We start from the raw sequence: 12,595 nt of genomic DNA, 5'->3' as shown, positions 1-12,595 counted from the left end.
ATACACTTACTAAATCTGAGAAAGAAAAATAAAAATAGTTGCTCTGATTGCTATTTTGATCCTAGTATGCCTAATGCATTTTGGGAGACACTGGCATAAACTTGATTTTTATTTACCAACACCATTTTGGTGGAGGAGCACATACATCTTTTTTATTAGACAAGTGTCTTTCAGAATGTATTCTGTTGGTGATAACAATAAACTGGCTTCTATAATAGTCATTTTTTTGAACCAAGAATACATTGACTTCTTCTACTGTAATCACTTCTGCAGTTACCTTTTCTTGGAGCATGCATACCACATGACATACACTGTGAAACAATCCCAGAGGCTGCATGAATACCCTCGGGTAGTTTTGAAATTTTACTCTAGACTACTAAGAAATATAAACATTCAAAACCCTTTGGTTACATTTAGACCATCATATAAAGCACAGGATTTAAGGATACTTTCCCAGCTATTCAATCCTAAAATCCCTTGTGTTGGATTAATTTACACACACTGTATTGTTTCTAGTACTTGGTATGTTCATTTTGGACACTAAGCTCTTAAGGTATCCTGTATTCCTGTAACATTACAGTTGATGGGTATTAAATGTGATGGTCTTCACTGGACCACAGTATACAGCCAAACTCTTTTTAAGATGTATGACATCCCTGGGTGTTTAACTACCATGAAGAGAGAACATTTCAAGCCGAAGATACTCTTTGTATGATTTGTGTACTGAGCTACCTGTCTTAAAATTCAGTTTTCATGATTAACTGAATTTAATCAGTTTGACACCAGTTGACACCAATGCATTCAGTCATAAATAGGATATATTTATTTATTATGCCTTTGCACCTTGAATAGTCCCCTGTAAAGTATGTGTACAATTTTATCTAAAGAAAAAAACAAGAGATCCTTGATTTGAGAAGCTACAGATAATTTTTAATAATGTGATAATGGAAGCCTTTTTATGATCTGAATGTAACTGGATGTTAACTGGGTTGATAAAGTCTACTCAGTATTTTAAAATCATCATTTATATAAAGTTAATGAACCAAGTGGTATTCAGATGCAGGAAACACTTCTTTGAAGAGGGATTAATAGTTAGGCATACAATTTTGCAATTTGAAAGCATTAAACTTCAGTTACAGTGTAAAATATAGGTCACATAATTTGATCCAGTACCTTAAAGGAAATTGTTGTTGGCTTTTGCAGGGTTGCCAAGAACAATACACTAACATAGTCTTATATTTATCTTCTGCTGAGCTTTAAGGACATTTTCAGTAAATGACTGTAATTCTTTTATAGAACTTCTGAGTTGGGCTGAAGTAGAAAGAGCCTTAAGAGTGTTTACTTTTGAAAGCCTGAGGCTGACTGGGCTGAGTGACTCTGGTCTCCTGGAGAGCTCTGGATCTTTGATTGCAGGTGATTCTGAATTGTGTTATATCCCTTGGGATAATCCAGCCAGGTTTGCAGGACAGCTGAGAACTCTTCCTTCTGGAGAAGAAGCTTGGTGGGAAATCTCAAAGAGGCTCTGGTTAAAACCTCTCAAAACATCTACATTACTTCTGAAGAATTTAAATTTATTGTTTATTTTACCTTATTTGTTATTTCGGGGCTGTGATTTTTCTTACTTGTACAAATCAAGTTTTGTATTGTATACTGAGCATGTAGAATGACTAGATAAAGATAAAAGCTAGCCATTTTGTGTCACAACATTAACAGTTTATTTAAGCAACTCTTTAAAATCATATCTTTAGAAACTAGCATATACTAGAAAACTTTTATTGCTTACAATATCAAATAAAGAGACATAAAATACAGAAGACATGCTTAAATATCTTTCTGAATACAGGCTCTTGTGAGTTCTGATGGCAGCAGAGTCTTCACAAAGTCAGTAGCAAACACAGTGAAATTAGAAGTGATGTATAAGGCTAATTAGATGATTAATAGTAAATGAGTATTAAGAAATGGGAAGGATCAGTTGCTTACACATGAGGACTCTAAAAGGTGATATAAAAAGTTGAAAATTAAGAAGATGTGCTATATATTTTAATCACATATGCATACATGCATACTTTTTCCTGTAAATACTATTTCTTACTTCATTTGCAGTCTTACCATTAGTGTTTCTTTAGCAAGTTACTATGTGGCATTTGAGCCATTCCCATATTAGAATGGGAACATTTTAAATGGAAGGGCCAGAGATGGAGAACTCCTGTAGACAATGCAGGGCAAATTGTCTGCAAGTTCTACATCTTCTCCTTCTACAGATTGTAACAGTGAAAAGTTGTTGGCTTGGAGCACTACTGGCCAAGAAGCAACATTAAAAACAAGAGATTATTTTTATGGGATGTGGGGAAAATCGAAATTATATCAGTTTAAGCTTCTCTACCTTTAGATTCATGGTGTTGCCCATGCTTTCCTAGTATAGATGTCTAAGCAACCAGCTTAGATGGGATCCTTTCCTTAGAAGGTCAGATTAGACAAAAATGAATCCTGCATTTCTGCCTCTTTCCAAATTTTGGGAACCTTTTTTGGTTGTTAGTTTATCTTCCTTTTATGCTAATCACAATGCTAAACACTGCAGTTACAAATATAGACTCCAACATTTCATCACTTCTGCAACACTAAAGTGAATACCAATAAGAGGAAACTTCTGCTTTCAGATTTCTTAAATCTTCTAAAGGCACCTAGCAAACAGGTCTGATTTCCTGAACGAACAGAGCCTTAAAATGTGTGTCTGGGAGCTGAGCTGGTTATGAGCCACTTATGAAAAAATATTATCCAGAGTATTTTCTTCCAGAAAGAATGTGTTTCTTATGTGTTCATTTTGATCAAATATTTGTGACATCTGCACTAACTATGCTTATAAAGAATTCTGTTAAAAGGGGACTATTCAAAAAATTAGGGGCATGTAAAAGTTCAAGTCTCCAGAATTCCTATTCATATCAGGTGCCCATTGTAATAATGAGTGGTCAGATCCGCATTAGAAGTAATATTTTGTCAGTAGCTCGTAGAACTCTATAAATCAAATTAATTGCAAGCTTAAAATTTTGCATTTTCCAAATATGCATGAAAATATAAAAATAATTGAAAAATGGTTTATCAGATGTGAATCTTGAGGAGGACACAGAATATTTTTAATCTTGCCATGCAAAACCAACATAGGACTGATAAAGAGAATGATCTAAGTGAATCATAAAGAGTTAATTTCTTTTTTTAATTAACTGTCTTGCATATGTTGTCCGCAGATTTTAAAATGCTCTTTTTGGAAACAAGTGTGACAGAGCTGATCATATATTTATTGGACTACTGTCATAAAAAGAAGCTTCAGCTTGGTGGCAGTCTCATCAGGAATGCTCAGGAAATTGCATCACTCCAACCTTAGTGTTTAGGGCTGATGTTTCTGGAATGCATCTTAAAATTCTGCTTTCAATTTCCAGGACAAACAGAAACAAATGGTGAAGATGGAGGAGATGGTTTGGCTGAGTCTGCTTTGAGCAAGGAGGTGGATTTTTTTATTTCTGATATGGCAAGTGTTACGTATGGGATAAGCTGTGCTCTAAAGTGTGAGACAACAGAAGATATGTTCAGTGCCAGGACATGTTACTGAGATTTCCTTTGCAATGCTGCTGTGATGTTTGGTGAATGATGAATAATTCCATATGGACTATGAAATTACTTTCTTTGAATTCTAAGGTGATGAGTCTTGGTGGAGCTACTAATAACAATCCAATGCTGATTTTACTGGATGCCAAGAGTGAAATACTAGAGATTGAAAGAAATTGCTGGACTGTGTCACACTAGTAGAATGTGTAGTTTGGCGTCTTTAGAAACACCTGCCTGCTCTACAGCCCTGGATAAATAAAGCAATTTTAAAATTACTTCATAGGACATTTAAATATTCTTAATTGCTTACAGAACTCAGAAACATATAACCTAATAATAAAAATATTTAGATTAAGTTTGCCGTATAAAAGCCAAGACCAAAAAACTTTGAGAGTAATTGTGTTTTTTATTAAATAATGCCATACGGGTTTACAGATGTGCAGCATTATACAATTAACTGTGAAGCAACATGGAATGCTGTCTATTAAGTCAACAAGATGATAGTTAATTTAATACAACTGACACTGAAATGGTGATATTCATTATTTTGATTTGTTGTATTTTGAGGTGAGTCCGGAAAATTGTGGCCTAGGACCAACCTTAGAAGCAATGAAAAGGACACAGAGGCGTTGTTTGACAGACTGGACTTTGGCAGAGCATTTTGAACCCCATGTTCTTCTTCAGGTATCTGTGAACTTGTACTGTGAATCTTGTACATAGTCACCCCTCAGAATGCTGTACAAAGAATTACGTTACAAAGAATTACGTTACAAAGAATTACATTACAAAGAATTAATTAGGGAAGGTGTCCTTCCTGGCAGTTGTGGGACTCATTCAAAATGCGTGTGAAAGCAAACTTTTCAAATACCTATGCAGTGTATGGTTTGGGGCAAATAAAAATTTTTGTTGTAATGGTTCTTCACCCTTTCTGGGCCACACACTTCATTTATAGAAATCTTGCAAGTGAAAGACTAAAACTCATTTTGCAGAGTGACAAAGCAACAAATGTGGAAGAGAAGTTGAAGTGTAGATGGCTAAAGTTGGTTGACATTCTCTTGGGAGGAGTGGATTATTAGTTCCTGTGCTGCCTTGAACTTCTTATGCTGCAGTCCTTATTTGGTCCAGACACGTGCTATAGATGGGTGAAGGAAAGCCTGCTGGGACTTTTTCAGTACCACTTAAGTATCACAACTTTAGACATACATTTCAGCACACAGAATTCCTTTTGGTGCTGCATAAGTAGCTTATACTAAACTGTCAATAACTAATGAATCTAGTCAAAATATACTAGGAAAATAATTGCAACAGAAAATAACATTTTACTGCAGCAGAGGGTAACTTTTTGTAATAATATTTCCTTATACTACATGACACATCGATACATAATTTTTACAGCAGCTGATATTAAGGTTTTCATGTTTAAACAGTATTTGTTGGTATAGAATTATTTCAGTTTTACTTTAGTTGCAAAGTTCTGTAGAATTAGAAGTTTGAAAGGTGACTTTCTTCTAATGATAACTATAAATAAGTTTCAGACTGCAGACATTGTAAACAATGAAAATTAGAGGACAGTACAGAACAGAATGGAATAATATAGAACACAGTAAATCTCAAAGATCATAGTATTTTAGACCAAATACCAAGTAAACTTAACTAAGCTAAAAAAAGTAAATTTGTTTTCTCTTTACCTGGTATATGACATTTCTTCTTTTATGGTCATGTCTCCATTCACGGTCAGTCTCAGAATGTGGGGCATAGTGACTGCCTCTTCTTTATATGAATAGAGGTAGATTTTTAATTTCCACCTGCCTGAACACTTCTGATTGCTGGAATCCAAATGCTTTGCATACATGTTGTAGGAGAATGAAGTTCTGAAGCCTCTTTTTCTAAAAGCTGTGCTGTGTAGCATCTGCTCAAATGCATTCTCCTGAAAAAGCTGTCAGCCCACAGCTTGGACAGGGGCACTCTACACTGGGTTAGGAACTGGCTGGAGGGCTGGGCCCAGAGAGTGGTGCTGAATGGTGCTGCATCCAGCTGGCGGCCGGTCACTAGTGGTGTCCCTCAGGGATCAGTGTTGGGCCCGGTTCTGTTCAATATCTTTATTGATGATTTAGATGAGGGGATTGAATCCATCATCAGCAAATTCACAGATGACACTAAGCTGGGGAGAAGTGTCGATCAGCTGGAAGGCAGGAGGGCTCTGCAGAGGGACCTGGACAGACTGGAGAGTTGGGCTGATTCCAATGGGATGAGGTTCAACAAGGCCAAGGGCCAGGTCCTGCTCTTTGGCCACAACAACCCCATGGGGAGCTCCAGGCTGGGCAACTAGGCTGGTGAAGGGACTCAAGCATAGACCCTATGAGGAGAGGCTGAGGGAACTGGGGCTGTTCAGCCAAGAGAAGAGGAGGCTCAGAGGAGACCTCATCACTCTCTACAACTCCCTGAAAGGAGGTTGTAGCCAGGGGGGGGTTGGTCTCTTTTCCCAGGCAACTCTCAGCAAGACAAGAGGGCACGGTCTTAAGTTGTGTCAGGAGAGGTTTAGGTTGGACATTAGAACGAATTTCTTTACCGAGAGGGTGATCAGACATTGGAATGGGCTGCCCTGGGAAGTAGTGGATTCTCCATCCCTGGAGATATTTAAAGAGACTGGATGTGGCACTCAGTGCCATGGTCTGGTAACTGCAGCGGTAGTGGATCAAGGGTTGTACTTGATGATCTCTGAGGTCCCTTCCAACCCAGCCAATTCTATGATTCTATGAAATGTTAATGTCTGCAGGAGCATATATCTTTATTTCTTTCCTTTGCAGGTTCTTCATACCGCATCCCAAGATTATAGGTGTATTGATACCTTTTATGATACTCAAGATAACTCAATGTTAATGGTTCTTCACAATCCTATGAATCAGTATCGTTTATGCCAAGACACTTGGAATACTGCATTGCACTCTAATGTTGGATTCAGGTAATTGATTTTATCTTTCATGGTTTTTTTCACGGTCACTTTTAATTAGATCCCAAATGGCTGTGCTTGGGGCAAAGTGTTGAAATTAAAAGACATTATAATGTACCCCATTTCTGAGAAAGAAGCAAGTCATGGAGGTAGAAAACACTGCTATATCAGAATTATTCTGTCTAGACAAAGCTTCTCAATTGAGGAGAACCATGTCACAACTGTGTGTGACTCCTTGTCACAAATCATAAAATTATATATAATGCACGCACACACACAGATTCATATTAGAGATCTCCACATCAAGGAATTTTATGTAAAGGACACTTCATGTGAGGCAGTTTAAAAAGAAAATTCTTTATAAAAGTATACTGGCCAGCTTTTTCAAATATGTATACATAAATTGGACAAGTGTCACTGGGAAATTTTTTTAAGAAAAACTAAAAGCCTTTTATTAATACTAGAATATTTTTTTCACAGGAATAATTAATTCTTCCAAATTAATTGTCATTATCCCATTAGAGGCATGCAAGGGGTTAATGTATCCAGTATTGGAACTTTTGCTAGTGGACCTTTTAATTTTGGAATACATTTTTGCACTGAAGCATTAGCATAAATGATGATGTGAATCAAACTACTCAAATACTTCACAAAAAATAAAATATTTGGCTATGTACTGGTAGGTAAAGAAGTTACAATGACACAGGGAGGCTATCTTTATCCATTTAATTCTGTTGCTATATGGGTTAAGTAGATTTAATTTATCAAACAGAGGCACATTATTGCCACCCTCTAATTTGTCTGCGAGCATTCCTTTCCAAGCACAGTACCTCATTTATGAGAGTACGGGAATCATTTAGTGCAAACTTTTGTTGCTGCCTATATATTTGAACAGCTTTGAATGCTAAGTAGGCAAGGTGTGCCTTCCTGAGGACATTTTTTATTGTTTCATATCTCTGCTCTCAGTCAAGGAACTCTGTGTGAGTGCATCTCAGCTTTCTAGTCAGTTGGACTTAAATTGTTTTCCATGAAGAGAGACTGTTTTGATTAGCAGGGACTGGGACCAGAGCCAGAAATTTACCAGCAGAAACACTGCTGGTGCTCCAGTTCCACTTCTCTGGAGAAAATTCTGTCTGTTTTGTGGTTGTTAGGCAAATCCACTAAATATCTGGTCAATCGGGTTTTTTACATGTATATAACAGCAGAAATCTTCCCTAAAAGATAGTGAAAGATGATGTGTTCAAGTAAACTTAAGTCTTGCATTCAGAGACCACAGGGTCAGTGGTCTCAAAGTCTGTTACAAGAAATTCTATTAGAGCCTAGAGCTGTTTACTTGGCCAGCTATTCCTACTCTTAACTGGGGCACTGAGCATTAGGGCCTGAATCAAGTTGCTTAAACATAAACACCTAGGGCCAGTTTAGCTGCCTGGTGTATCTAAGATGTCTGCACAGAGCTGACATATCTGACATGAGACCCATAGGAGACCCATATTCCTTCGGAAAAGTTACATACCCTAGTACATCTAACATGTCACTTGATTATTATATCCATGGAATAACACTTCATCCCAATGGCACATACGTGTTATGTTGTCTGTAGAAGCAGGCTGTGAGGAACCAGACCTCCTCAGGAAGAATTTCTACTTGAAACAGCAACCCTTCATCTGTGGGGTCCTAAGACAATTTGGCTATTCATCTTGAAAGGGCTAAGAAAGAGTCAGTTCAAGGCCAATTGAGAAATAGGAAGGGCTTATAATACCTGCAAAACAAAAGCTGCTAATTTTGCATCCAGTGAAGGAATCAAGCATGTTCTCTGATAGATGCATTATAATTCAATTGAGGATGAAATAGCTATATGCTTCCTACATATACTATGGAAAAAGGGCTTAGACATTAAAGATAACTTATGCTTGGACCATGCCATCTTTGTTCAGTGATGCATCATCAGGTTCTGTTTCAAAGCAGCTAGGAGTTCCTAAAGAAACTGACATGAAAGCTAGTAAGTTTTGACTTTTGTCTTGTTTCATTATAATATTCAATGGCACTGCAATGTGTGACCACATTGAGTTCTGTTATGTGGCATCTATCATAGAACCATAGAACAGTTTGGGTTGAAAGAGGCCTTAAAGATGACCTAGTTACAATCCCCCTGTCATGGCCTAGGACATCTCTCACTTGGTCTGCCTTTTCTATGCAAAATAATCTGCACATCTTCTGACCTTATTCAACCTTTTTGCTAGAGATCGTGTCAGATTTCCAGACAAAGTATCATAAATATTTGCAAGTGTTGTGTTTCTTAGCAACATAACACTTGTGGAAGACAGTCTTTAAATACCTGGAGGGCTTCAGTTTGTTGCCTGCAATTAGCTTTCAGATCCTTCAGAGTTGCCAGAAACTGGCACAAATGCTACTTATTAATAATTAATTAAGTATTAATAGATTTTACCTTTGTATGAAGCTAATGGCTCCCGATTAATTTAGTAACAATGCATTGATTTTCCTTTCATTAAAATTACTATAATTCTAATTTTGGGGATATATGTAGAACCACTTTCACCACAGAAGAGTTACAAGTACACAACAGATGCTGTGCTTGATTATCTCTGTTAGGACTCCTCTAACCATATTTACTTGTTTCATCTATATTGTGACAGCTTATGGAGCACAGACCCACTTTGTAGGGTTGTTTTGTAGTTTCTGTCTAGAAAATACTTCTGTTACCTTCTAATCAGTTGTTTATTGTGGGTCCTGTTACAGCAAAGTCTCAAGCAAAGGAGAAATTCAATTTCTTACATTGCAACAGCTTTTGTTTACAGAGATCTCAGTTATTCTTCCTTCTTCTCTATGGATATCAGGTCTTGTATTTTATGTAGAACATCCAAAAATACGGGAATTGTACCATTCAAATTGTAGGCACCAGGTGGCTGCTTGTGAAATCCAATGGATACTACTGACTAAGGAGATTCGAAGGCATGGGCACATGAACCTGCAGTGATGCACATATATATAACATTTCAGCTCTGATTAGGATAAATGGCCACTCTGTCAGGAAGTCAAATGAAATCAGACATTATCAAAATTATTCTTTTGCTCAAAATTAATCTTAATGACACTTGTTTACTGCTTCATAGTAAACACATTACACAAGTTACTGGAAAAGAATAATACTTTCTGAGAAATGATTCTGAGTCAGACACTGGCAGTGGTGACATCAGAATATATATTAATAGAATGTGTATTTTTTACTTTGAACGACTGTTTCATTGGCCTAAAAAATATTTTCCATGCAAATAATCCCTTTTTTTAATAACAGAAATTAATCTTCAAGTTATTCTAGTACTGGCAGCTCTAGGTTCCAGCCTAGTTTTGCCTTTTGTTTTCAACACCTTTTTTTTTGTAGGTTGTACACTTTTCTTCAGATAGAAGCAGAGCCACCTTGTCCCTAATGAATGTATTATCAACTGTTTCTCTGTGAAAGTTTCCCAAAGCAGGCTCTACCTCCATTGCAGAAACTTGGAGACACTTGTGTATCTTGAAGCTGTACATTAAGTGTATACATCTCCAGTCTGTGTTGACAGCTGACATATTAATTCTCTTAGACATACAATGTAATGCTGCAAAAAGAATTTTAAAACTCTCAGAAGGTCAATACAATTTAATTGCAAGACATTGTGAAGACACACCAACTGAATCTCATGCAGTCTTTAAAAGCCCCTTTTAGCTTTGCACACATGAAGCACTTTAAAGAATTATGGTAACACCCCAAATGAGTGCTGACTGGCAATTGCATATAAGACTTAGACTTCATCCTGAGCAGGTGGAAGCAGTTGTTCACAATAAGCCAATTTAGCAGTCATTTCAGACTCCTTTTTAAGATGACACAGTACAGCTACCAATACCAACTGAGAACGCTGGATCAGTCTGTCAGCCAATACTCACTTCAACTTGTTAATTGTGAATATTCTTAATTTACACCAGGCTATGGTGCACCAGTTCTCTTACCTGGATTTGGATGACATAGCAATAAAGAAGAGCTAGAAAGTAATTAGAACAACACCTCAATTGCTGAAAAAAAAATTAAACATACTCTAAAAGACATTATCAATTGAGACGAACTAAGACAATAAGTTATCCTGGTGTTAAAACACTGAGGAGGAGAATGAGACTGAAAGGTTCCTAAACTGAATGTCTCTGTGTTTCATGACTTTGGATTTTCTGTTGGAGCAGACATTCTTTGAAGGACAAGTTTCTAATATCTCTTTGCAAAAAGGATAACCAAAATTACAAGCATAAGATGTTAAGCAAATACCAGCCAGGCCAAAGTACCAGCTTCTGGAAAAACTGAGAGAAACCCTCTCAAATGCAAGCCTTCTCTAAAGACTATTGAATAATACTTGTATAAGAAACTGAGAAGCCAAGCAATTCTGTTTGACCTGAAATGATATTAGTGAAAACTGTATTATGGTGAATAGAGAAATGTTGTGCTTTTCAGGAGCTATCTCGAGCTAGTGGCCAACTCAATTGAAGACTGGGTGAAAGAGGAAGAAGTCAAATACCAAGAAGCAAAGATGGCTAAGGAAAAAGAATCTCTAAAACTGGAAAAGGCCATGGCAGAAGGACCTTCTGAATTGTCTGCATCTGATGTCAAATCAGGTGGCTTCCCTGAGAAAGCCACAAGTAGGTATCTTTTTATCTTTTTGTTTTATCCTAGACAATTCATTTTTTCCTGTTAAGTGGTGAGACCAAAAGTTGCTCAGAGCAAAACCAAATATATTTTGTCATGGGGTAACCTGGTGTTGTCATCTGAATAGACATAAACATGTTTTGAATTAAGTACACATATTTAAATATTCTGCATCATTATCTGTTCTGAAAACTGACACCTTTAATGTCAATTTACATTTACAGTAGCTATGGTTAAGGATATTAATTTCTGTTTACAGAAAATTACTTAGCATATGAAGAAACAAACAGTATTTAAAGTTTCCAAAAAGTTCAGGAAAATCTCTGTTTTAAAAGGGCAGGATGAAAGCTGAAAGTCAAAAGCTGTGGACTAGAAGCTAAAACTGGAAACTGGAATTGACTGGACTGCAGAGCAATCTGTAATTACAAGCAGCATGAGAAGTGAGAATTGTATGCAGTTCATAAGTGTTGAGCAGGCAGAAAAATCTGAAAACCGCTTTTGACAAGAGAAGCTTTGTCCAAGTTGTGTATTTGTGTATTTAGGTGGTATTAACAGTGATATGTTGGTATTGAGCCTTGGGTTTGTTCACCCTTGAGCATGCACTTTGAAACCACCTTATACCAGCAGTTAGCATTTATGGAAATAGGAATGTATTCCTCAACCCAATTAACATGTCTGATTACAGTTTGGAAACCAAAAAGGCAATTATGACTTCTAAATCATAATTTGTACCTGTCATGGGAGCCTAATTGAATGTTGCCCATCTGGTGCCTCATAGCAAATACGCTTCAAAGATAGGTTCACTTGCTGAGAGAAGTTCATCATTACCTCCAGCTGGGACATGCAGGTGGGCAACAGTGGCTTTAGGTGATTTCAATTTCACTGGCACTACTGTAACCCACACTGCAATTTGTACTTTTAATAAAAAGTAATTTAACTAGAAGTTTCTGATAGCATACTTTAATTTATCTTTTCTAGCAGGTAAATACTAGGTATCCAAGCATGAGGTAAAACCACACACCGAGGGAGATAACCTCTTCTTGAATCACAGATGCTAAAAAGCCCTAAAAGTACTAACAATAAACAGGGAATATGATGAGAATTTTTTTTTTTTCTTGAAAGGTTGTAATACTAATGATTCTTGTATTGAGCTTGCTCTGGTGTTTGGTGGGCTGGGTGAAGCACTGGATCTGAATTCTGGAACAGTTATAGTAGCAAAATAAAATATACTGCAAAAAACCCACCTTGTTTCAGGAGCAAAGTTTCAACAGCAAGAAGCAGAGTCAGTCTTTAAATATGTTGATATATTGTTTAGCATATTTGGTTCCCAATTATGACTGTTAAGTAATGCTAGTTGTCAG

General features: G+C 36.8%; 1 protein-coding gene across 1 annotated transcript in view; it reads left to right on the top strand.

Annotated features, from left to right (window-relative positions):
* The window catches only part of SPAG17 (sperm associated antigen 17), a 99,966-nt gene that overhangs the window by 38,694 nt on the left and 48,677 nt on the right, over positions 1-12,595 (top strand). Inside the window, 6 exon segments of the mRNA XM_030451530.1 lie at positions 1,297-1,474; positions 1,476-1,525; positions 3,435-3,523; positions 4,168-4,284; positions 6,408-6,562; positions 11,043-11,227. Of these exon segments, the coding sequence (XP_030307390.1) occupies positions 1,297-1,474; positions 1,476-1,525; positions 3,435-3,523; positions 4,168-4,284; positions 6,408-6,562; positions 11,043-11,227 (774 nt within the window).

The sequence above is a fragment of the Calypte anna genome, chromosome 1 (assembly GCF_003957555.1).
Source record: "Calypte anna isolate BGI_N300 chromosome 1, bCalAnn1_v1.p, whole genome shotgun sequence".
Classification (NCBI taxonomy): domain Eukaryota; kingdom Metazoa; phylum Chordata; class Aves; order Apodiformes; family Trochilidae; genus Calypte; species Calypte anna.
This window is presented reverse-complemented; position numbering and strand designations above follow the sequence as displayed.